This window comes from Thalassophryne amazonica, chromosome 13, assembly GCF_902500255.1.
Source record: "Thalassophryne amazonica chromosome 13, fThaAma1.1, whole genome shotgun sequence".
In the NCBI taxonomy this organism is placed as follows: Eukaryota; Metazoa; Chordata; class Actinopteri; order Batrachoidiformes; family Batrachoididae; genus Thalassophryne; species Thalassophryne amazonica.
Window position 1 is genome coordinate 83,668,847 of NC_047115.1, and position 27,279 is coordinate 83,696,125.

Sequence of the window (27,279 nt, forward strand, 5' to 3'; positions counted from 1 at the left end):
ACAGTTGCTTCCTGACAAAACACTTGTAATGAATAAATAATGAGGTGGTTTGCACAAATGTCCATGTTTTAAAAGTTAAGGGTTTTTACATTTTTTTTTGTTTGTTTTTAAAGATTAGGATATGCCACACAGTAAATTTTGGAGCATTTGGTCTCATTCAGAGTAGTACTAAATTAACTCTACCATAATGCAAATCAACTCTGGAATTATTGATAAACTTGTAACACTGTAGTACAGTTGATTTAACACTGACAGTGTTAACAGTACTTTGAATGAGAGTATATGCACAGTGTTAACACTGCAACATTTACTGTGTGCAACTTATTTTCATTAGTGAATCTTCTGCCACTTATGGACACCCTTGTGCTCGAACATGGTGTTTGTGATGGACAAACTGTGGCTAGCACAGAAGTCCAACAACTGAACACCACTCGGGTTCAGATTGGGGAGGCCATGCTTCCCGAACACCCCCCCTCCAGGTCTCACTGTCACCGCCCATGTGGGCGCTGAAGTCCCCCAGAAGAACAATGGAGTCCCCAGTCAGAGCACTATCTAGTACCCCTCCCAGGGACTCCAAGAAGGTTGGGTACTCTGCACTGCCACTCGGCCCGTAGGCCGAGACAACAGTGAAAGACCTGTCCCCGACCCAAAGGCCTAGGGACACGACCCTCTTGTTCACTGGGATGAACTCCAACACATGGTGACTGAGCGCCAGAGAAGTGGAGCACCCAGCTCCTCTTCAGGAGTTGGGTACCAGAGCCCAAGCTGTGCATGGAGGTGAGCACGACTATCTCTAGTCGATACCTCTCAACCTGCCGCACAAGCTCAGGCTCCTTCCCCCCCAGTGAGGTGATGTTCCATGTCCCAACAGCCAGAGGCTGTGAGTGCAGACCAGGCTGCCGGGCCACCCGCCTTCCACTGCCATCCAGTCCTCTCTGCACCGGACCCCCATGGCCCTCTCTGCAGGTGGTGAACCCACAGGAGGGCAAGCCCACATCGCTCTTTTGGGCTCAGCCGGCCAGGCCCCGTGGGCTAAGGCCCGACCACCAGGCACTCACATGCAAGCCCCAACCACGGGCCTTGCTCCAGGGTGGGGCCCCGGCTCCACCATACCGGGCAACGTCTTGGTCCTTGATATCGCACTGGTCATAGGAGCTTCTGAACTGCCCTTAGTCTGACTTGTCACCTAGGACCTGTTTGCCATGGGAGACCCTACCAGGGGAAACGAAGCCCCCGACAACATAGCTCCTAGGATCATCTGGGTACACAATCTCCCCCACCACGATAAGGTGGCAGTTCAAGGGAGAGTGTCCTGGCACCAGGACACCCTGAGCCAGAGGTCGATGATCGACTTTGTAGTCGTATCATCTGACCTTCGGCCACGTGTCTTGGACACTCGGATGAAGAGAGGGGCTGAGCTGTCGACCGATCACCACCTGGTGGTGAGTTGGATCCGCTGGGAGGGGAGGAAGCTGCTCAGACCTGACAGGCCCAAACGTATCGTGAGGGTTTGCTTAGAACAACTGGCAGAACCCTCTGTCGGTGAGGTCTTCAACTCCCACCTCCGGGAGAGCTTCTTCCATATCCCGGAGGAGGTTGGAGACATGGAGTCCGAGTGGACCATGTTCTCACCTCCATTGGCAATACAGCCGCTCGTAGCTGTGGTCACAAGGTCTCTGGTGCCTGTCGTGGCGGCAATCCCTGAACCCAGTGGTGGGCGCCAGAATTAAAGGATGCTGTCAAGCTGAAGGAGTCCTACTTGTCTTTGTTGGTAAGTGGGACCCCGGAGGCAGCTGACAGGTACCGGAAGGCCAAGTGTGCGGCAGCTTGTGCGGTCACAGAGGCAAAAACTCAGGTCTAGGAGGAGTTCGGGAGGCCATGGAGGAGGACTATCGGTTGGCCTCAAAGAAATTCTGGCAAACCGTCTGATGCCTCAGGAGGTTGAAGCAGCTCTCTGCCAACACTGTCTATGGTGTGGGTGGGGAGCTGTTGACCCTGACTGGGGATATTGTTGGGCGGTGGAAGGAATACTTTCAGGATCTCCTCAATCCCATCTTCACATCTTCCGAAGAGGACGCAAAGACTGGGGACTCGGAGGCGGACTCATCCATCACCGAGGCCGAAGTCACCAAGGTGGTCAGAAAGCTCCTTGGTGGAAAGGCTCCTGGGGTGGATGAAATCCATCCTGAGTACCTTAAGTCTCTGGATGTTGTGGGACTGTCTTGGTTGACACGCCTCTGCAACATTGCATGGAGGTCGGGGACAGTGCCTCTGGATTGGCACACCAGGGTGGTGGTCCCTCTGTTTAAGAAGGGGGACCGGAGGGTGTGTTCCAACTACAGTGGGATCACACTCCTCAGCCTCCCCCGTAAGGCCTATTCCAGAGTACTGGCGAGGAGAATTTGACTGATAGTCGAACCTCAGATGCAGGAGGAGCAGTGTGGTTTTCATCCTGGTCGCGGCACACTGGGCCAGCTCTACACCCTCCATCGGGTGCTCGAGGGTTCATGGGAGTTCGCCCAACCAGTCCACATGTGCTTTATGGATCTGGAGAAAGCGTTCAGTCGTGTCCCTCAAGGCACCCTGTGGGCGGTGCTCCGGGAGTACGGGGTCCGGGGTCCTTTGCAAAGGGCTATCCGGACCCTGTACGACCGCAGCAGGAGCTTGGTTCACATTGCCGGTAGTAAGTCAAACCTGTTTCCAGTGCATGTTGGCCTCCGCCAGGGCTTTCCTTTGTCACCGGTTCTGTTCATTATCTTCATGGATAGAATTTTTAGGCGCAGCCAGGGTGTAGAGGGGGTCTGGTTTGGGAACCACAGAATCTCATCTCTGCTGTTTGTGGACAATGTGGTTCTGTTGGCTTCATCAAATCAGGACCTTCAGCGTTCACTGGGGCAGTTTGCAGCCGAGTGTGAAGCGTCTGGGATGAAAATCAGCACCTGCAAATCCGAGGCCATAGTTCTCAATCAGAAAAAGGTGCCTTCCCCTCTTCAGGTCGGTGGGGTGTCCTTGCCTCAAGTGGAGGAGTTTAAGTATCTCAGGGTCTTATTCACGAGTGAGGGATGGCTGGAGCGTGAGATCAATAGACAGATCAGTGCAGCGTCTGCAGTGATGCGGTCGCTGTATCGGACCGCTGTGGTGAAGAGAGAGCTGAGCAGGGGGGCAAAGCTCTCGATTTACTGATCGATCTACATTCCAACCCTCACCTATGGTCATGAGATTTGGCTCATGACCGAAAGATCAAGATCACGAGTACAAGCGGCCAAGATGAGTGCCCTCCACAGGGTGGCTCGGTGCTCCCTTAGAGATAGGGTGAGGAGCTCGGTCACTTGGGAGGATATCGGAGTCGAGCCGCTGCTCCTCCACATCGAAAGGAGCCAGCTGAGGTGGCTCGGACATCTTTTCCGGATGCCCCCTGGATGCCTCGCGGGAGAGGTGTTCCGGGCACTTCCCATCGGGAGGAGGCCCCGGGGAAGACCCAGGACACGCTGGAGGGAATATTCTCTCAGCTGGCTTGGGAACGCCTCGGGGTTCCCCCGGAGGAGCTGGGGGAGGTATGTGTGGATAGGGAGGTCTGGGCGGCTTTGCGTGACTCCAGATGAAGCAGAAGAAAATGGATGGATGGATGGATGGAATCTTCTGCTAGTTTCCCCACTCTGTCAAGTTGTGTTTAGCATTAAAAAAAACCCTCTTCAGAATTTCATTAGTTTCTCCAGTGGGCTGGTGGCCTGTCCAGGGCGTATCCCGCTTCCACCCAATTACCTCTAAGATAGGCTCCAGCCCCCCGTGACCCTTAATTGGAATAACCGGGTTTAGAAAATTAATGATGTATAAAGTGTAAACAATGCAGATTATTTTTTCTTGAAAATATCTTATTTTATACTAAATGTGACACTTTATTTCTCTTTGTGTTCTCTCTTGCTGCAGGTATGCATTGTGCAAAAGAGGGACACCGAGAAGATGTATGCCATGAAGTACATGAACAAACAGCAGTGTATAGAGCGAGATGAGGTCCGAAATGTCTTTAGAGAGCTTGAGATCCTTCAAGAAATTGAACATGTTTTTTTAGTAAACCTCTGGTGACTATCCCATATTTTTCACTTTAAATGTTGTCGGCACCGCCTGTGTCTGCTTTATCTGTCTGTGCTTTTTGTGTATTTATCAAGAGACCTTCTCTGTCTCAAATAGCATGCTCACTCAATGCCTGCAGCCTTCAAACTCAGCCAGTGTTTGTTGATATAATCATTTGCCTGTTGCATGTATTTTTTTTTCCACATTTGGCATTCAGCGATTTAAAAAAAAAAAGTGTTTAGTTTGGGTTACCTGAATATACTGAAAATTCTTCCACAAAAGAGCAATTAAGTTATGAAGAATTTACTCTAGAGAGATATTTTAGGATATTAATTTAGACTCTAAGCTCATTCCACATGCATTTGGTAATTGCTTTGGTTTAAAGTGACCTTACTCTTCCCTTGAGTCTGATATGTGGGTGAATAGAAGCTGCTTTCATTACTCACCGCTCATCTCCAAGTGGGACACATCTCTAAATGTAATTGGGGACCTGGCACAGCATTCACGCCATATTAGACAAAGCACTTACTCCTCTGTAATTGGTGAAATGATATTGCACTTGCCTATCTTCTGATTTATTGCCACCAGAGTTTTTTTTATTCTCGCATACAGTTGTGCTCAAACGTTTACATACCCTGGCAGAATTTTTGCTTTTTTTGGTCATTTTTAAGAGAATATGAATGACAACACAAAAACTTTTTTCACTCATTGTTAGTGGTTGGGTGAAGCCATTTATTGTCAAACAACTGTGTTTCCTCTTTTGAAATCATAATGACAACAAAAACTACCCAAATGACCCTGATCAAAATTTTACATTCACCTGTTCTTAATACTGTGTGTTGCCCCCTTTAACATCAATGACAGCTTGGAATCTTTTGTGGTGGTTGTAGACGAGGCTCTCTGATGGTAAACCTGCCACTGAATATGTCTTGGACTTTATTTACATTACTTACAAAGAAATACAAGCAGCATGGCACTTTATGGTAAATCTTGAGTTGTAAAATGTAAGGACAAATTAAATAGAATTGTAAAAATGGTGGGGAAAATTGTGGGAAAACCCCAGAAGCCTCTGGCCCACATTTACACTGACAGGATGAGGAGGAAAGCTCAGAGAGTCCTAGCAGACAGCTCTCATCCTCTGTCCTGTCAGTTTGAGCTCTTGAAGTCTGGGAGGTGCTACAGAGCTTCTCTGGCCAAAGGTTCTTTTAAAAAATCTTTTATACCAAATGCCGTCACCATAATGAACTCAAAAAAGTAACCACTCCACAAAAAAATAAAAAATAAAAAACCTGAACTGCTTTACTTCTGTTTTATTTGATTTTATTAGATCTTTCTTTATGTTTTATTTATCTTACTACAACCCCTGGCAAAAATTATGGAATCACCGGCCTCGGAGGATGTTCATTCAGTTGTTTAATTTTGTAGAAAAAAAGCAGATCACAGACATGACACAAAACTAAAGTAATTTCAAATGGCAACTATCTGGCTTTAAGAAACACTATAAGAAATCAAGAAAAAAATATTATGGCAGTCAGTAACGGTTACTTTTTTAGACCAAGCAGAGGAAAAAAAATATGGAATCACTCAATTCTGAGGAAAAAATTATGGAATCACCCTGTAAATTTTCATCCCCAAAACTAACACCTGCATCATATCAGATCTGCTCGTTAGTCTGCATCTAAAAAGGAGTGAACACACCTTGGAGAGCTGTTGCACCAAGTGGACTGACATGAATCATGGCTCCAACACGAGATATGTCAATTGAAACAAAGGAGAGGATTATCAAACTCTTAAAAGAGAGTAAAGATGTTGGTTGTTCACAGTCAGCTGTGTCTAAACTCTGGACCAAATACAAACAACATGAGAAGGTTGTTAAAGGCAAACATACTGGTAGACCAAGGAAGACATCAAAGCGTCAAGACAGAAAACGTAAAGCAATATGTCTCAAAAATTGAAAAATGCACAACAAAACAAATGAGGAACAAATGGGAGGAAACTGGAGTCAACGTCTATGACCGAACTGTAAGAAACCGCCTAATGGAAATGGGATTTACTTACAGAAAAGCTAAACGAAAGCCATCATTAACACCTAAACAGAAAAAAAAACAAGGTTACAATGGGCTAAGGAAAAGCAATCGTGGACTGTGGATGACTGGATGAAAGTCATATTCAGTGATGAATCTCGAATCTGCATTGGGCAAGGTGATGATGCTGGATCTTTTGTTTGGTGCCGTTCCAATGAGATTTATAAAGATGACTGCCTGAAGAGAACATGTAAATTTCCACAGTCATTGATGATATGGGGTTGCATGTCAGGTAAAGGCACTGGGGAGATGGCTGTCATTACATCATCAATAAATGCACAAGTTTACATTGATATTTTGGACAATTGAAACGATGTTTGGGGATGATGAAATCATTTTTCAAGATGATAATGCATCTTGCCATAGAGCAAAAACTGTGAAAACATTCCTTGCAAGAAGACATGTAGGGTCAATGTCATGGCACAGGGTCAATGTCAACGAGCAGATCTGATTTGATGCAGGTGTTAGCTTTGAGGATGAAAATTTACAGGGTGATTGCATAATTTTTTCCTCAGAATTGAGTGATTCCATATTTTTTTCCTCTGCTTGGTCTAAAAAAAAGTAACCGTTACTGACTGCCATAATATTTTTTTCTTGATTTCTTATAGTGTTTCTTAAAGCCAGAAAGTTGCCATTTGAAATGACTTTAGTTTTGTGTCATGTCTGTGATCTGCTTTTTTTCTACAAAATTAAACAACTGAATGAACATCCTCCGAGGCCGGTGATTCCATAATTTTTGCCAGGGGTTGTAGGTCTTATTCTACTTCTTCCTGTACTTCTATGTATTTTATGTATCGTTGTTGTATTCGTGTGTTTGTATGACTGTTTGTATTTTAGTGTTGTCTTTTTTGTGCTGGTGAGCCAAAGACCATTTTCCACATCGGTGGACAATAAAGAATTATTCTATTCTATTCTATTCTATTCTATTCTATCTGCATGGAGTAGACAGTTCTCAAAAACTGAGTGACTGTGCAAGAAGGAGAAGAGTGAGGAAAGCCACCAAGACACCCAAACAACCCAGGAGAAGTTATGGGCTTATGTGGCTGTGATTGGAGAAATTGTGCACAGTGCAAGCTTTGCATTTTGCATCACTACTCTTAGCTTCATAGTGGAGTAGAGATAGAGAAGGATTTTCTTTCACCAAAACAGATCAAATCCAGGCTTGCATCTCAGATGTACCTTCTGGCAATTTATAGCTAAACTTTCAGGTCTTCTTTTTAAGAAAATCCTCCTCTATACCACTTCATCATGAAGATGGATGACTGGTGATTTAAAAAGAGGAAACAGTTGTTTGACAATAAATGGCTTCACCCAACCACTAACCATGAGTGAAAAAAAAGTTTTTGTGTTGTCATTCATATTCTCTTAAAAATGGCCAAAAAAGCAAAAATTCTTCGGTATGTAAACGTTTGAGCACAACTGTACCATGATAGATTATTAATGTATAGATATCATCCAATACCTTCTTATTACAAGAAGCTCATGGCTAATTTCCAAATTAACTTGCAAATGATTCAAGCTTAACCTGATAAATGCATTTGTCTGCTGAAAAAGCCTGTGTACTAGGATAAAGTGAGGGCATTTTAATGAGCATACAGTAGTAGGACTGTGTATTTTTGTACTATGAGTCCCTGCAGGAGTGTGTGGCTGCCAAAGCCTTCTGTGTTCTACTTTTCCATGTGCTGAGCTGCTCTGCTCTCTTCTTTTCTTAGTGACAAGGACAACAAATTGTATCATTGCAGCTATTTATGGAATGGAGATGTTCCATATCGCATCCTTCTGCTTCCTCTGTTGATTTCACACAGCTGCTTAAACAAAAGCCTGACGATTTCAAAAGATAGCATACAAAGATGATACAATATCTCATAGGTTTCAGAAATACCAAAGCCTTTGAACACCGGTGGTAGACCGAACGATCCACGCTCCCTTCACTGCGCATGCGTCGTCAGCCGCGGTTCACCGATTATCACCTCGTTTTTTCTTAAAGCTGCACTCCATTATCTGTCTCAGCGACAGATATCGGAAGCTTTTGTACAGCAATCATTTCCACATAAATTCAGCATTATTTCATCATGAAAGATGGAGGAAGAGATCAGAGCGCCACAGCTACACGGGCTGCTAGCTGATGCATTCACTGCGTGTCCGTCATTTCAAAGCGTCACCAAATATTGCCTCGTGTCTGCTTAAAACAGCCTCGTTTCTGCTTAAAGCTGACTTTAGGATAATTTAAGAGGTTTTATCTTGTCTTCTGATGGTTAAAAATCCCATTAATCCATTTAATCGCTTTGGGTGAAGAGACTCTGTCTTAGACGAGCGACAGAGCTCTGAAATGACATGGCATGCACAGTGGAGGCAGGGCAGACCAATTTTTAGGGGGGCCCGTTCAGTCTGCGACACCAGGATTGTTACTTTTGACAACTTTATCATAGCTGAGGTTATTTTCTCCATCCATTTTTACTTTAAGCGCCCCCCCCCCCCCCCCCACACACTCACACACACACACACCCTACTTGTACCCTGCTTCAATGGCTGCAACCCCCACCCCCCAAACCCATGTGTGCAACCCCAAAGAATAAAGTGAACAAAAATTTGCTTATTTAAGTATTATTATTATTATTATTATTATCTTTTGGTTCATCCAGTAAATATGAGCTTTGGACATTTTTCAGCCTTTATTATAGCGGTACTGAGAGAGAAAGATGGGGAATGACATGCAGCAAAGGTCTCCCAAGCTGGGATCCAAACCTGGAGACACTGCAAACCACATTCTGTGGCATGTGGACACGCCTTAACCCCTTAGCCACAAGACCCCCAAACTATGCCACCGCCATCATTCCTGGCAGGGGACTGGACCCCATATTGGGAACCAGGACACTACCAGACAGAGTTAAATCATCTCTTGACAAAGACTAAATACAGTAGTGTTCAGAATAATAGTAGTGCTATGTGACTAAAAAAATTAATCCAGGTTTTGAGTATATTTCTTATTGTTACATGGGAAACAAGGTACCAGTAGATTCTCACAAATCCAACGAGACCAAGCATTCATGATATGCACACTCTTAAGGCTATGAAACTGGGCTATTAGTAAAAAAAAAAAAAAAGTAGAAAAGGGGGTGTTCACAATAATAGTAGCATCTGCTGTTGACGCTACAAACTCAAAACTATTATGTTCAAACTGCTTTTTTAGCAATCCTGTGAATCATTAAACTAGTATTTAGTTGTATAACCACAGTTTTTCATGATTTCTTCACATCTGCGAGGCATTAATTTTGTTGGTTTGGAACCAAGATTTTGCTCATTTACTAGTGTGCTTGGGGTCATTGTCTTGTTGAAACACCCATTTCAAGGGCATGTCCTCTTCAGCATAAGGCAACATGACCTCTTCAACTATTTTGACATATCCAAACTGATCCATGATACCTGGTATGTGATATATAGGCCCAACACCATAGTAGGAGAAACATGCCCATATCATGATGCTTGCACCACCATGATTCACTGTCTTCACTGTGAACTGTGGCTTGAATTCAGAGTTTGGGGGTCATCTCACAAACTGCCTGCAGCCCTTGGACCCAAAAAGAACAATTTTACTCTCATCAGTCCACAAAATATTCCTCCATTTCTCTTTAGGCCAGTTGATGTGTTCTTTGGCAAATTGTAACCTATTCTGCACGTGTTTTATTTAAATTAGCTTCACACAGGTGTCTTCTAACTGTCACAGCACTTACAGGTGTAACTCCAGACGTCTTTGATCATCCTGGAGCTGATCAATGGGTGAGCCTTTGCCATTCTGGTTATTCTTCTATCCATTTTCATGGTTGTTTTCTTCCACGCTGTCTCTGTTTTTTTTGTCCATTTTAAGCATTGGAGATCGTTGTAGATGAACAAGCCTATAATTTTTTGCACCTGGTATAAGTTTTCCCCTCTCCATCAACTTTTTAATCAAACTACACTGTTCTTCTGAACTATGTCTTGAACTTCCCATTTTCCTCAGGTTTTCAAAGAGAAAAGCATGTTCAAAAGGTGCTGGCTTCATCCTAAATAGGGGACACCTGCTGTTCACACCTGTTTTTTCCACAAAATTGACGAACTCACTAACTGAATAGCCACACTACTATTATTGTGGAACAACCCCCTTTTCTACTTGTTTACTAATAGCCCAATCTCATAGCCTTCAGAGTGTGCATATCATGAATGTTGGTCTGGATTTGTGGAATCTACTGAATGTACTGGTACCTTGTTTCCCATGTAACAGTAAGAAATATACTCAACACCTGGATTAATCTTTTAGTGACACGGTACTACTATTATTTTGAACACTACTGTATCTTCTTTGTCTTTTTGACAGTCTCATGGTTGGCACTTTGCACATTTTGTGATTTTAGAGCCATCTGTTGATATAATTTCTGCACGAGCTCATAGTTTCCCATCAACATCTCTTCAGAATTTTAATCATGGTGAAATAAATCCCATTAATACTTCAAGACAAAATAAAATAAAATTAAAAAATATTAAATTATACTGTGTGGACTCTGTGTGGAGGGGCAAGGCCACGCAGCAGTGTACACACTCTCAGTGATGTGCATGTTGACGTCTATATGCTCAGCTTACCAGATAAAAGGTACTGTTGGTTGAAGAAACATAAGCCAAATGAAACAGAACTATTTTGACCCATACCATGCCTTGCCATACCGATCCAGACCGCTTGGTGGAAATGAGGCTTTAAGCCCCATCACACCACGGCCAACGTAGAATTGTGTATTGCGGCGTACCTTCTACACTGATTTAAGCAGCTCTACCCTGAGTTTAAGCAGCTGTATGCCGGTTTTTTCTCCCTACACAGCAGTGTGCTGAGGGCTACACGAGGAGGATGCAAGAAATTAAACGTTTAATTTTTTCAGCGTAGAGCACTGGACGCAGAAAGTATGCCGTTTTTAAGCAAGTCTACACAACACACTGCAACTGTTTGTAAATCTACACAACACTGTGCTACTGTACACTAAGCCTCCGCAATTCTATACGCCAGGGCGACAAATCCTTTTATCAGTACAAACCTGGATTGATAGATTTTATTCATCCCGCTGGACTTTGCTGGCAGTGAAGCTTCAAAACGACGGAAGAAGAGGTAAGCCAAGCTTCCACATTCAGATGACATGTTCACGTTCAGTCCTCACGGACAGATCTCAGGCAGGAAGACATTTCCATGTCCACTGTTCACTTCTCAAGGCAAATTGCGTGCACGACCGCCAGTTGCAGCTTTGCTTTGCTTCACTTTTGTTTCATCTCCTCCAGTTCTCTCACAATTGCGGCAAGTTAAGTAAAGTCCATTAACTCCTGCTCACAGACAAATCGCAAACAGGAGGACATGTACACCGTCCACTTCTCACGGGGGACCACGTGCGACCACCACATACTCTCCGCTTTGTTTTGCTTTGGTTTTTTTCACCTCCTCCAGTTCTCTTACGATTGCAGCAAGTTAAATAAAGTCCATTAACTCCTGCTCATGGACAAATCACCAGCGAGATGACATTTCCACGTCCATGTTAACTCCTCCTGGATGGTTGGCCAGTGAGGGGACATGTCCACCGTCCATTTCTCATGCATGAAATGTGCACGTGGTTGCCAGCGGTCACTTCAGGCACTTTCACCTCCTTCAGTTCTCTCACGATTGTGACATGTTAATAAAGTCCATTAACTCCTGGAAATAATGTCTTTCGACTTTTTCCAATGTATAAAATCCATTGTGTCAGTCTGTAGCACTCTCCCCTCGTGCGCAAGGTGTTTCTCTCTCTCCCCCTACCTCTCTCCCCGTGTGTAACATGACTGCCGTTCATGTAACATTTTGAGAATGGAGCGCATTTCCACAGGAGTGGCAGAATAATAGCGCGAGGAATACATACGTGGCAGTAAGCAACTGAAAGCAAGACTCGAACACAACCACATGCAAACTGTGCCAAAAGCTGCGCAATTTTCCAGCATACTCCATATGCATCACAGTGCAACTGCATGCAAGGCCGGTGTTAAAGGGCTTTGGAGCACTGTTATCAGAGCCTGGCTGCTAGCAGTGGCTGCTAGTTCTTGTGGAGAATCTTGTCTGTTCATTCCTTTGAGGTAATCTTTTGTGTTATTTAATGGGATATGTTAGCGAGGTTAGCACTTTTAGCAGTCATTGGAAACTTAATGACATTAGATCCAGTTAATCTGCAATTACTGAGGAAATAAGATGTCTGAATTTTTCAATACCTGCACCCAAGCAAACATTATGAAAATCATAGCCAGTTCCTTAAATAAAAAAAAAAATAAAAATAAAAAACTGAACCAAGAGGTTAATGTGTTAGCTCTAAGTTACGTAATTTAAACTTGGTGGCGTGTTCGTATCTCCACCTCTTCACCCATTTGTGGGTTAGCTGGAACGTGATGGGCCTTTCCTCAAATGTAATATTGTTTATGCACTTGTGCATCCACCCAGCCCTTTTTGGCATATTTAGCCTACTATCAGAATGCCTTAGCCATTTCAACTTGCAAGTACAGTCCATGCATGCTACTCCTGGTGTCATGCTAGTCATCTTTGCAGTTGCAAACTGGTCATAAATCTTTTTATCCAGATATTCCATCAAGCTCAGAGTTCATTTGATTAAGTGTCCTGAAAACATCGGAAACATGTCAAATGTGTATGGCGGACACAGCATCAAAGCACAGAGAACGAGCAAACATCCCTCCAGCTGGTTGCTCTTTCCATCACACTGAATACAGTGTGTGACCTGAGAGACAGCTAATATAAACAGTTATTTGATGCTGTCTGTGCACAGCTGCTACTTTACAGGTCTATTTGTACTGCACACACAGATGTTGAACCTGGGCAGGTTCATGGTAGTATTGACACCTGAGAGAATAGATATCTATAATAATCTAGAATATCAACAATTGGAGATCTAAACTAGCTGAACATAACTGTTTGGATTGATTCTATTCTATTATAATGTCATTGCATTCATACATGATTAATTCTGAAGGCCATCTTAATGAACTAAAGTTTGTTTAGGTCGAACGTTCACTCAAAAATAGCATAATTCCAGCAAACATATTTTTGAAGCTGCAGAGAGAACACAATGAGAAGGAAATCAATTTATGGAGCCTCAGATAGTTACTTCTGCCCAAATTTATGCCAACTTTTCTTGAGCATATGTGCATGACAGAATGGTTTGTTATTACACGTGTATGTATCACATACACTGTCAGCTTCATTTGGCTGCTGGTTGAGGTGGCGTCTCATTCGGGCTGGTAATGAGATGAGCCTGATGAAAAACCTGCTTCATCCTTCCTGTCACTCTTACTGCAGAACAGCTCCAAACCTAATTGGTACACGGTGTGTATGCTGTTCTCACTGATTCTGTCTGGACAGACCATTTGTATTGCTGGTGTTTGGTGTTGAGCCACTTTAGAGTATTATTAATAAATGTGCAGTGGAGCACCTGAGGGTTTTTGGAAACTACCTGTTAACAAAAGCAAAAAAACTAAAAGCAACTCTCCATTCCTGACAGTTTTGACGCAGCTTTATAGCTGTGGTTTTTACTGATACAGTGTTGGGGGGCTGAAGGAGACAGTCAGAGAGAATACAGGCAAACACAACAAACAGCTGTCAGAGAAGGTAATGATTCCTGCAATCACAGAGATGGAAGAAAGTCGAGAGGAGGAGAGCACACGGAAGTACCAAGAAAGTATTTGGCATTGATTTGTTTTGTCGGTAAAGAGATGTGCACAGTAAGAGGATTCATGAGGTTCTCTTCCTACCAACAGCCAGGCTGGGATTCTCTCTTATCTAAAAGCAGGTTTTGTTTTCATAGTGACATTCTGAATTCAGATTTGAGTTTGCACGGCTCTGTGAAAGCGCACACTGAGTCCCATCAGCTGGGTAAAGCCTGCGCTGAGCCGGGTGGAAGTCGCGCCTGCAGCCCACAGTAATTGCTGTGACCATTCCCTTGCTGCATCGATATGGTGTGTAGGAGTGGAAGTACGCTGAATGGATTACTTTGAAAGAGGAAAAATTAGCTCTCACACAAATCCCTGTCAGGATTTGTGACACGTGAGATGATGCTGATTTCTTCTTTCCCTTTCATTTATATTAAGTGATTTTTGGGTGAGGGTCACTACTCAAATCTGTAGGCATGGACAGTGTACATCGTTTTATGGCCCAGTCACACGGCACTTAAAGAAGGGCAACAAAGCCCAAATGAAATAAGAAATCTGGACTTTCGTTGACTTTCATTGGCATCGTTTAAACTTTCGCACAGCTTCGTTCCTGCAACTGGTGCTTTATCGGGATTTTTAAACTGTTGAAAAATTTGAAGGAAGGGCAACGAAAAACCTCAATTCATCAGTATTTCGTTTTGCTGTTGTTCTTGATGTTTTTTTATCGTTTGCTTAGTTTTTGTAACTTTAGCTATTAGTTTAACTGCGTTCGACCAGCTGAATGTTTTCATACAGTGCAGAAGCCGGTTTGTGAGCGCTGGCGCTGACACCGCATTCATGTACCATCGGAAATTACAGTGCAAACTCAGCCTGTTTGCTTGGATTTTTTTTTTTTTATCTGTGTGGGGGGTCAGCTTCAATGGGCTCAGGCACCTTATATAGACCAGAAGTAATCTTTTGAATGGATACAATTATTATAATTATTTTTCCACAAGCAACTGCTGACTTTGAAACAACAAAAAAGTTGTGTAATTTCCTACGGTACTTGAATGCAGCGACAGTAGCAGCTCCTGCATGCGCTTATTATTTTTTATTAAATATAATAATATGAGTGTAGGGATGACAATCCAGCCCTTCTGTACATGTGGCAACAGGTAGATAATTCAAAAGATTATATAAAGAGCTGTTCTGGAAGGCAGAATTCATGTTGTGGATCAGCTGTAGCTCGTGAAATAACCGCACATGGGGAGTCAGTGTTCGACGTTCAGACAGACTGATCAGTTTGCTGCTCTTATATATTCAGTCATCTTTACACTTATATTTATTTCCCTTTTGACAGTTTTCTGTAATAAATCAATATAGTATATAGCTTAAGAATGTAATACAGTGATACAGCAATCCACCACCATTTTTTTTAATTGTAGTAAGACAGAGCATGCAGCATGTCATCAGACAGTGAGGATGGAGATGATCCCTCTTTGTTCTGGATGAGGAACCAGAGCAGGTGGTTCCACCGGCGTGCACACAGATCTCCACAGCTTCTGTTTGCGGTTTCTCCAGGACTCAGGCTCTTTGAGCTCAGTCCCAGCGCCGAGTCCTGAAACTCAGAGATGCAGACACACACTGCTCCAGCTGTGGCTCCAGGCGCATTTCATTTAAAGCATTGAGATCAACATTAACTTCGGTTTTGTTTAGTTCCTCTTTCGTCCCTTTTGCGCTCTTGCTTTGCAGGCTGTTCGGTGATAAAACTCTTTCGTCCACCTTTTCTCAATGAAATGTGACTTTTTAATTTTTTTTCCCTTCATTCAGGAATCGCCGTGTGACTGGGCCATTGGATTGTCGCAGTGAATTTGATCCCTGGGCAACAACATGATACTTTATTAATATTATAATGGCAGGGTTATGCCTGAGGCATTACATAACAACATATCACTCTCATACACCCATCTTCCATAAGGGGCAAGAGAAGCAACAGTGAATTGTGTCCAAGCGGAAGGTGCTACAGTGCGTCTCAAAACAGATCAGAGAAGTCAGAACTGTTGCCAGACTGCTGTCAAACATACAGCATTAAATAAGGTCTCCAGAGATCACCTTCAAGGATTTGAAAAGTTTTGCAACTAAACCTTGGGTGAGTCATCTGCTTGAACTGTAGATGATGCTTTCATTCAGCTCTTCATCGACCCCCCCCCCCCCCCTTTTTCCCCTGTAGAACAAGAAAGTGGGCGAAACTGACCGAGTATGATGAATGGTGACGATGGATGTGCTGTGTCCTGTTCAGCCTGCATTAGGAATCAGGCCTGAATGGATTGAGGCCTTGTGAGACAGCGGAACAAATAGGCCTCGACAACTCAAGTCAGCATTTATAAGGAGCCCTCCCTGTATGGAGGGAGGCACTTTAAATCATTTTCATACCAGAAAAAATACTGGTTCATTTCTAAAATTGCAGGAATCTATTTCAAATATAGCATTGTGCAGCTATGGCTTATGCGGGTTATCCTGGCATCCGTCCATCTGCAGGAGATGATGGTGTAGCATCCAGTTTGTGGGTTATATGGTTTTGTATAACTTTTTATGGAAACTGTCCAACATTTTATTTTTCAGAAGTTTTTTTGTAGGTCATGATCTTTAAAGTGCACCTAGTTAAAAGCAGGCTAGTGGAAGTGATGTGTCATTGGGTGACCGGCTGAAGGCCATTGAGTGAGACAGCATTGGCTCACGTCATTGTTGCAGAAATCCTCAGAGGAGCAAGTTTTCTTGTCTTGTGACTGAGTCATGTAACCACTTCCAGCCAGTCTATCTCCATCATCAACTTTATGTAGGCCAATGAAACTTTGCAGACCAAGTTTAGCCAACAACCTCTTCTTTCTCTCTATGCCTCTCCTGTTTTGCTCCAAACTGTTCTCTTCCTCTGTCCCTGTATTTCCGTCTCTCCTCCGTGCCTCCCTTGACTCATTTATCATTATGGCCTGATTACTTCAGCCTGTTCCTTGTACTCCTTCCAGCCAGCTAACCTTCCTCTCACAGTATTGTGACTGCAGCAGCCCAGTCTTGTCCATGCCCTTACAGTGTGTGTGGGTTCCTGCTGCTCAGAGTTTTAAATATAGCATCCTTGATGCACAGTATAAATCACCACCCGATAAACTCTGTTGATTTTTCATTATGAAAATCACACAAAATGAGATTGATGGAAGATCTGTGCTTTGAGCATCACAGTGCACCTGTGTTTGATAGTCTTTTCCATCAATTGAAAAAGTGCAGGTAAATGAATCTGTGGAGGATCAAGCTGACATTGCACACAATAATGATCACAGAGAGAATACTTGGAAGAAACTAGGGATGGGACAACTAGTCATAATTGTCGACTACTACTAGTAAACATCTGACTAGTCAATTATTTTTTATTAGTCGACTAGTCGAAAGCCATTTATTAAGTACATTTAACCCTGACACCACTCCCCTTCACTCAGTGAAGAAAGTGTGTGAACCTCGGCAGGTGAATTAGTCAGCTTAAATGGGTTGTCTATACCTAGTAAATGAATGCAGATATTGTCTTCATGCTAATGCTGTTTTTTTTTGTTGTTGTTGCATTTGTCATTTTGTGATTATATTTGTTAAAATAAATGTCATATTTGAGTTTCACCATGAAGATTTGAAATTGGCTTAATTCGTTCAATGTGAAATTTAGTCGCTGACTAGTTGACTGATGTTTTTCATTAGTCATCCCAACTCTAGAAGTAGCCACCATGGTGGAGAAGCTTCCATTGAGACTTACAGAGAAAAACAGAAAGGCTTGCATGTGACATTGATAGAAGCTCATGTTGGGGTTTGACACCAAGAGCATTGGTGATGCATACTGTATATATTTATTGCTCTGGACATGTACAACCCCTGGCAAAAATTATGGAATCACCGGCCTCGGAGGATGTTCATTCAGTTGTTTAATTTTGTAGAAAAAAAGCAGATCACAGACATGACACAAAACTAAAGTCATTTCAAATGGCAACTTTCTGGCTTTAAGAAACACTATAAGAAATCAGGAAAAAAATTGTGGCAGTCAGTAACGGTTACTTTTTTAGACCAAGCAGAGGGAAAAAAATATGGAATCACTCAATTCTGAGGAATAAATTATGGAATCACCCTGTAAATTTTCATCCCCAAAACTAACACCTGCATCAAATCAGATCTGCTCGTTAGTCTGCATCTAAAAAGGAGTGATCACACCAGCTGTTGCACCTAGTGGACTGACATGAATCATGGCTCCAACACGAGAGATGTCAGTTGAAACAAAGGAGAGGATTATCAAACTCTTAAGAGGGTAAATCATCACGCAATGTTGCAAAAGATGTTGGTTGTTCACAGTCAGCTGTGTCTAAACTCTGGACCAAATACAAACAACATGGGAAGGTTGTTAAAGGCAAACATACTGGTAGACCAAGGAAGACATCAAAGCGTCAAGACAGAAAACTTAAAGCAATATGTCTCAAAAATCGAAAATGCACAACAAAACAAATGAGGAACGAATGGGAGGAAACTGGAGTCAACGTCTGTGACTGAACTGTAAGAAACCGCCTAAAGGAAATGGGATTTACTTACAGAAAAGCTAAACGAAAGCCATCATTAACACCTAAACAGAAAAAAACAAGATTACAATGGGCTAAGGAAAAGCAATCGTGGACTGTGGGTGACTGGATGAAAGTCATATTCAGTGATGAATCTCAAATCTGCATTGGGCAAGGTGATGATGCTGGAACTTTTGTTTGGTGCCATTCCAATGAGATTTATAAAGATGACTGCCTGAAGAGAACATGTAAATTTCCACAGTCATTGATGATATGGGGCTGCATGTCAGGTAAAGGCACTGGGGAGATGGCTGTCATTACATCATCAGTAAATGCACAGGTTTACGTTGATATTTTGGACACTTTTCTTATCCCATCAATTGAAAGGATGTTTGGGGATGATGAAATCATTTTTCAAGATGATAATGCATCTTGCCATAGAGCAAAAACTGTGAAAACATTCCTTGCAAAAAGACACATAGGATCAATGTCATGTCCTGCAAATAGTCCAGATCTTAATCCAATTTAAAATCTTTGGTGGAAGTTGAAGAAAATGGTCCATGGCAAGGCTCCAACCTGCAAAGCTGATCTGGCAACAGCAATCAGAGAAAGTTGGAGCCAGATTGATGAAGAGTACTGTTTGTCACTCATTAAGTCCATGCCTCAGAGACTGCAAGCTGTTATAAAAGCCAGAGGTGGTGCAACAAAATACTAGTGATGTCTTGGAGCGTTCTTTTGTTTTTCATGATTCCATAATTTTTTCCTCAGAATTGAGTGATTCCATATTTTTTTTTTCCCTCTGCTTGGTCTAAAAAAGTAACCGTTACTGACTGCCACAATTTTTTTTCCTGATTTCTTATAGTGTTTCTTAAAGCCAGAAAGTTGCCATTTGAAATGACTTTAGTTTTGTGTCATGTCTGTGATCTGCTTTTTTTCTACAAAATTAAACAACTGAATGAACATCCTCCGAGGCCAGTGATAGCATAATTTTTGCCAGGGGTTGTAGCAGTATTCAGTTAAAGTAAATTTGAACCACAGATCATCTTGACGTCCTTACTTTTTAGCTTGTCGTAATGCACTGCAGGAGTATAAGATTAGAATCTCATGTGACTCTTCCCAAATGTCTACAAAAACAAATCTGATGTAGGTGCCTGTGATAAGGGGCCTCACATTTTATCTTTACATTTCATCTTTACATTGATTCCTGTGACCACCACACAGCTGTTTCAGCTTAATCCTCTTGCTTGCCTCTACTGGTGGTTGGCTCTCACTGCGGTATTGTATCACTTCCTGTTCCGGAGCACAGCGGTGTTTTTCTGTATCTGTTAGCTGTTTAATCTGCGCAGTTAGATTGATCTAGTTATCTAGGTTACGATTTGTTTCCCAGTGTAATCTTTACGTGCCTTAACTAAAGCACTACTTCTGCTGAATCACCTCTAAATTATTTACACATTATTCACTTTGCGTGTTTTTAGGAATCCGCTAGCTTAGCGTAGCTACTAGCTCTTAGCCGATTTAGCATGGCGGCTTCTCCTGTCTCTCCCGCACTTTTCTGCTCTGGGTGTGAAATGTTTAGTTATTCCTCGGCCTCCTTTAGCAGTAACGGTACTTGTAATAAGTGTAGCTTATTCGTAGCTTTGGAGGCCAGGCTGGGCGAATTGGAGACTCGGCTCCGCACCGTGGAAAATTCTACAGCTAGCCAGGCCCCTGTAGTCGGTGCGGACCAAGGTAGCTTAGCCGCCGTTAGCTCCCCCCTGGCAGATCCCGAGCAGCCGGGAAAGCAGGCTGACTGGGTGACTGTGAGGAGGAAGCGTAGCCCTAAACAGAAGCCCCGTGTACACCGCCAACCCGTTCACATTTCTAACCGTTTTTCCCCACTCGACGACACACCCGCCGAGGATCAAACTCTGGTTATTGGCGACTCTGTTTTGAGAAATGTGAAGTTAGCGACACCAGCAACCATAGTCAATTGTCTTCCGGGGGCCAGAGCAGGCGACATTGAAGGAAATTTGAAACTGCTGGCTAAGGCTAAGCGTAAATTTGGTAAGATTGTAATTCACGTCGGCAGTAATGACACCCGGTTACGCCAATCGGAGGTCACTAAAATTAACATTAAATCGGTGTGTAACTTTGCAAAAACAATGTCGGACTCTGTAGTTTTCTCTGGGCCCCTCCCCAATCGGACCGGGAGTGACATGTTTAGCCGCATGTTCTCCTTGAATTGCTGGCTGTCTGAGTGGTGTCCAAAAAATGAGGTGGGCTTCATAGATAATTGGCAAAGCTTCTGGGGAAAACCTGGTCTTGTTAGGAGAGACGGCATCCATCCCACTTTGGATGGAGCAGCTCTCATTTCTAGAAATCTGGCCAATTTTCTTAAATCCTCCAAACCGTGACTATCCAGGGTTGGGACCAGGAAGCAGAGTTGTAGTCTTACACACCTCTCTGCAGCTTCTCTCCCCCTGCCATCCCCTCATTACCCCATCCCCGTAGAGACGGTGCCTGCTCCCAGACTACCAATAACCAGCAAAAATCTATTTAAGCATAAAAATTCAAAAAGAAAAAATAATATAGCACCTTCAACTGCACCACAGACTAAAACAGTTAAATGTGGTCTATTAAACATTAGGTCTCTCTCTTCTAAGTCCCTGTTGGTAAATGATATAATAATTGATCAACATATTGATTTATTCTGCCTAACAGAAACCTGGTTACAGCAGGATGAATATGTTAGTTTAAATGAGTCAACACCCCCGAGTCACACTAACTGTCAGAATGCTCGTAGCATGGGCCGGGGCGGAGGATTAGCAGCAATCTTCCATTCCAGCTTATTAATTAATCAAAAACCCAGACAGAGCTTTAATTCATTTGAAAGCTTGTCTCTTAGTCTTGTCCATCCAAATTGGAAGTCCCAAAAACCAGTTTTATTTGTTATTATCTATCGTCCACCTGGTCGTTACTGTGAGTTTCTCTGTGAATTTTCAGACCTTTTGTCTGACTTAGTGCTTAGCTCAGATAAGATAATTATAGTGGGCGATTTTAACATCCACACAGATGCTGAGAATGACAGCCTCAACACTGCATTTAATCTATTATTAGACTCTATTGGCTTTGCTCAAAAAGTAAATGAGTCCACCCACCACTTTAATCATATCTTAGATCTTGTTCTGACTTATGGTATGGAAATAGAAGACTTATCAGTATTCCCTGAAAACTCCCTTTTGTCTGATCATTTCTTAATAACATTTACATTTACTCTGATGGACTACCCAGCAGTAGGGAATAAGTTTCATTACACTAGAAGTCTTTCAGAAAGCGCTGTAACTAGGTTTAAGGATATGATTCCTTCTTTATGTTCTCTAATGCCATATAACAACACAGTGCAGAGTAGCTACCTAAACTCTGTAAGGGAGATAGAGTATCTCGTCAATAGTTTTACATCCTCATTGAAGACAACTTTGGATGCTGTAGCTCCTCTGAAAAAGAGAGCTTTAAATCAGAAGTGTCTGACTCCGTGGTATAACTCACAAACTCGTAGCTTAAAGCAGATAACCCGTAAGTGGGAGAGGAAATGGCGTCTCACTAATTTAGAAGATCTTCACTTAGCCTGGAAAAAGAGTCTGTTGCTCTATAAAAAAAGCCCTCCGTAAAGCTAGGACATCTTTCTACTCATCACTAATTGAAGAAAATAAGAACAACCCCAGGTTTCTTTTCAGCACTGTAGCCAGGCTGACAAAGAGTCAGAGCTCTATTGAGCTGAGTATTCCATTAACTTTAACTAGTAATGACTTCATGACTTTCTTTGCTAACAAAATTTTAACTATTAGAGAAAAAATTACTCATAACCATCCCAAAGACGTATCGTTATCTTTGGCTGCTTTCAGTGATGCCGGTATTTGGTTAGACTCTTTCTCTCCGATTGTTCTGTCTGAGTTATTTTCATTAGTTACTTCATCCAAACCATCAACATGTTTATTAGACCCCATTCCTACCAGGCTGCTCAAGGAAGCCCTACCATTGTTTAATGCTTCGATCTTGGATATGATCAATCTATCTTTGTTAGTTGGCTATGTACCACAGGCTTTTTAAGGTGGCAGTAAACCATTACTTAAAAAGCCATCACTTGACCCAGCTATCTTAGCTAATTATAGGCCAATCTCCAACCTTCCTTTTCTCTCAAAAATTCTTGAAAGGGTAGTTGTAAAACAGCTAACTGATCATCTGCAGAGGAATGGTCTATTTGAAGAGTTTCAGTCAGGTTTTAGAATTCATCATAGTACAGAAACAGCATTAGTGAAGGTTACAAATGATCTTCTTATGGCCTCGGACAGTGGACTCATCTCTGTGCTTGTTCTGTTAGACCTCAGTGCTGCTTTTGATACTGTTGACCATAAAATTTTATTACAGAGATTAGAGCATGCCATAGGTATTAAAGGCACTGCGCTGCAGTGGTTTGAATCATATTTGTCTAATAGATTACAATTTGTTCATGTAAATGGGGAATCTTCTTCACAGACTAAAGTTAATTATGGAGTTCCTCAAGGTTCTGTGCTAGGACCAATTTTATTCACTTTATATATGCTTCCCTTAGGCAGTATTATTAGACGGTATTGCTTAAATTTTCATTGTTACGCAGATGATACCCAGCTTTATCTATCCATGAAGCCAGAGGACACACACCAATTAGCTAAACTGCAGGACTGTCTTACAGACATAAAGACATGGATGACCTCTAATTTCCTGCTTTTAAACTCAGATAAAACTGAAGTTATTGTACTTGGCCCCACAAATCTTAGAAACATGATGTCTAACCAGATCCTTACTCTGGATGGCATTACCCTGACCTCTAGTAATACTGTGAGAAATCTTGGAGTCATTTTTGATCAGGATATGTCATTCAAAGCGCATATTAATCAAATATGTAGGACTGCTTTTTTGCATTTACGCAATATCTCTAAAATCAGAAAGGTCTTGTCTCAGAGTGATGCTGAAAAACTAATTCATGCATTTATTTCCTCTAGGCTGGACTATTGTAATTCATTATTATCAGGTTGTCCTAAAAGTTCCCTAAAAAGCCTTCAGTTAATTCAAAATGCTGCAGCTAGAGTACTGACGGGGACTAGAAGGAGAGAGCATATCTCACCCATATTGGCCTCTCTTCATTGGCTTCCTGTTAATTCTAGAATAGAATTTAAAATTCTTCTTCTTACTTATAAGGTTTGAATAATCAGGTCCCATCTTATCTTAGGGACCTCGTAGTACCATATCACCCCAATAGAGCGCTTCGCTCTCAGACTGCAGGCTTACTTGTAGTTCCTAGGGTTTGTAAGAGTAGAATGGGAGGCAGAGCCTTCAGCTTTCAGGCTCCTCTCCTGTGGAACCAGCTCCCAATTCAAATCAGGGAGACAGACACCCTCTCTACTTTTAAGATTAGGCTTAAAACTTTCCTTTTTGCTAAAGCTTATAGTTAGGGCTGGATCAGGTGACCCTGAACCATCCCTGCTGGGGGACTGCTGGGGGGTTCCCATGATGCACTGTTTCTTTCTCTTTTTGCTCTGTATGCACCACTCTGCATTTAATCATTAGTGATCGATCTCTGCTCCCCTCCACAGCATGTCTTTTTCCTGGTTCTCTCCCTCAGCCCCAACCAGTCCCAGCAGAAGACTGCCCCTCCCTGAGCCTGGTTCTGCTGGAGGTTTCTTCCTGTTAAAAGGGAGTTTTTCCTTCCCACTGTAGCCAAGTGCTTGCTCACAGGGGGTCGTTTTGACCGTTGGGGTTTTACATAATTATTGTATGGCCGTGCCTTACAATATAAAGCGCCTTGGGGCAACTGTTTGTTGTGATTTGGCGCTATATAAAAAAATTGATTGATTGATTGATTGACCTTCAAAATGACTTCAACAAGATGTGCGGTTTTCAGGAATGAGAATTCTCTGCAGATTTCTGACTTTTTTCTGTGTTCTGGACCATTTCTGAAATCGATGTAAATTTGTTGAGAAAATTTTGGGGGACTGGTGCAGCGGGGTCATCCATGCGAGTTAAACATTTCCTCATATGCATGGGTACCATAATAGCACTGCCAAAACTGCAAGCAAAACATGCAGTGTCATTGGTTACTTTTTCTACAACAGCAAACTTTCAGCCAATCAGAATCTCAGTAATATAGTCACTGAAAGTACCCGGACATAGATTTTCTGCAAGTTTCGGTCTGTTGAGCTGCATGTTTAATATGGTGAAAATTATCAAGAGAGAGGTGGAAGACCGTGCATAGATGGTTGGAGCGGGAGGTGGACATGGACGGAACAAAGGCAAAGACTGTGAATTCGTCTGTGAATTTTGTGATAGCTCATGAAAAGTCATGTAATCAATTAGTTCATCTTACCATCATGAAATGTATCACATTTTCGTGATGGTATCACAATATTAATTTGTGATGGTGGGGGGGGTGGTTATGTTTAGGGATAGGGTTACAAATAGTGGACTAAACTTGATTGCGTTATGAAAATGTGCCACATCTCGTGACGGCATCATGACAAAAGTGTGACTGGGCTGGTATATACATACAGTGGCTTGCAAAAAGTATTCATATCCCTTGGTATTTCATGCATTTTTATTTGTTTATGGCATTTCAAATACAAAAATAAATCAGCCTTCTCAGTATAAAATTTGTAAAATTATCTTCCTTAAACTCAAAGTAAATCTCTACAACTTGATATAAATTAATTAAAAATATAAAAGCCAAGATGATGGGTTGTATAAGTAATCAGCCCCTTTGGTATAATACCTGGAAATAATCAGTTTAATTGCCAGTTTTCTTCATACAACTCAGGGGATGGATACATAAACATTTCCAAGTCACCAAATATGTCTTGAACTTTATTTACATGAGGCATGAAGAAATACAAACAGTATGCTACTCTGTGGTAAATCTGTGTGAAGGAGACAGTTCTCAAAATTGAGTGACTGTGCAAGATGGAGAAGAATGAGGAAAGCCACCAAGACCCCAGACAAAGTTACAGGCTTTTTTGGCTGTGATTGGAGAAATTGTGCATAGTGCATGTTTTGCATTTTTTGTCCCCAGCTTCATGATGAAGTGGTGCAGAGGAGGGTTTTAGGAAAAAGAAGACCTGAAAGTTCAGCTACAATTTGCCAGAAGGTACATCTGAGATGCAAGCCTAGATTTCATGTTTTGGTGAAAGAAAACCCTCTCCTGTACCACTTCATCATGAAGCTGTTTAACTGGGGATACAAAATGCAAAACATGCACTATGCACAATTTCTCTAGTCACAGCCACAGAAGCCGATCATTTCCTCTCTTTCTTGCACAGTCACTCAATTGTTGAGAACTGTATCCATCCCCTGACGTGTCTGAAGAAAACCAGCAATTAAACTGTCATGATTTGAGTTTGGTTTGCTTTTATTTCTTTGCTTTGATTTGTTTTTTCAGTTACTTTCTGCTTTGTTTATTCTCTTGCTGGGGTCTTTCATGTTTGGGTCTGTCTGTCCCTTTCTCTCTTGTCTGTCTTTGCTGGCTCTTGGTGGTGGGTGTTTCCCTCTCTCTGGCCACACCCTCATTCTGGTGCATTCCAGGCACACCTGCTCTCAATCTGCACCTCATCACCTGGGTGTATATAAGTTCCTCATTTACTCCCTCGCCAGATTGATGCGCCTTGTGCCTTCTCTCCATCTCTGTTTTGTGTGTTCTCGACCTGCTTGCCTCACGTGTGTTACGACTACCTGCCTGTATCGACCACACTTTTGCCTGATGTTTTTGGTTTTGTTACTCTTGTTGGACTGCCTTACTGTGTACCGGACCCCGTTTACTGCTTCAGTAAACTGCTTTTACTTACAGAGCTTGATGTCTGAATCCTGCATTTGCATCCAGCCAAACCTGTCAACCAGACCTGATATAACCTGATTATTTACAGGTATTATACCAAAGAGGCTGATTACTTATGCAACCCATCATCTTGACTTTTATATTTTTAATTAATTTATATCAAGTTGTAGAGATTTGCTTTCAGTTTAAATCTAAGAAAGATGATTTATAAATTTTATATTGAGATGCCTAATTTACTTTTTGTATTTGCCATAAACACAGATTAAAATGTGTGAAATACCAATGGATATGAATACTTTTGCAAGCCACTGTATATATACGTGAGCACATACTGTACACGGGAATAAAGGCTACACTTTTGAATGTTACACAGTTGATGCATAACTTCAGTCAGCTCATGGTAATCTTTGGTTCTGTGCCATTTACTTAATGTCAGACGAAGAAGATGATGCACACAACACAGAGATGTAGCGTATCATTTCATCACTTCAATAAGCTATTTCATTCAGGAAATTCACCAGCTTTGCCATGAAACAATTCAGTGAAAATAAGAAATAGGCTATACACTCAAATACATCCCAAGATAAAGAACAGAGAGGCGTGATGTGTTCAATACAGAGAGAAGTGTTCCAGTCATTATTATCTTGATTAATACGGGTGTGATTCTTTCAGTATATCACAATTCGATTCCAATTCATGGGGTCACTATACAATTAAAAATCAAAGTTTGTTTAAAACAATTTTTGATTCTAAATTAAGTCAGCACATAAAGCTGCTGATTTCACAAGGTACTTAATTGTGCTACAGTGTGCTTAGAAAGGTGGTGTGAGAAATGATCCCTTGAAAGCAAAGTGTGTCCAAGATCATGTCGTTTTATATTTGAAAAAGGCAGTGTCTATCTATGAATAAAGGTATTAGTTTTCCACGAAGCTGTACGGATGCAAGTCTTTTGAAATGTAATAGGTGTTGGATCTACTTATTATTTTGTATGTTCAGAATTGGCTGTAGATTTTTGAGTTGTGATTTGTAATGTAGT

General features: G+C 42.1%; 1 protein-coding gene across 1 annotated transcript in view; it reads left to right on the plus strand.

The window, feature by feature from the left end:
• The first annotated feature begins 3,931 nt into the window (after nt 1-3,931).
• The window catches only part of LOC117522784 (serine/threonine-protein kinase 32C-like), a 189,380-nt gene continuing 166,032 nt past the window's right edge, over nt 3,932-27,279 (plus strand). Inside the window, exon 1 of the mRNA XM_034184171.1 lies at nt 3,932-4,079. Within this exon, the coding sequence (XP_034040062.1) occupies nt 3,961-4,079 (119 nt within the window). The 5' untranslated portion in view covers nt 3,932-3,960. The remainder of the gene's footprint in view (nt 4,080-27,279) is intronic.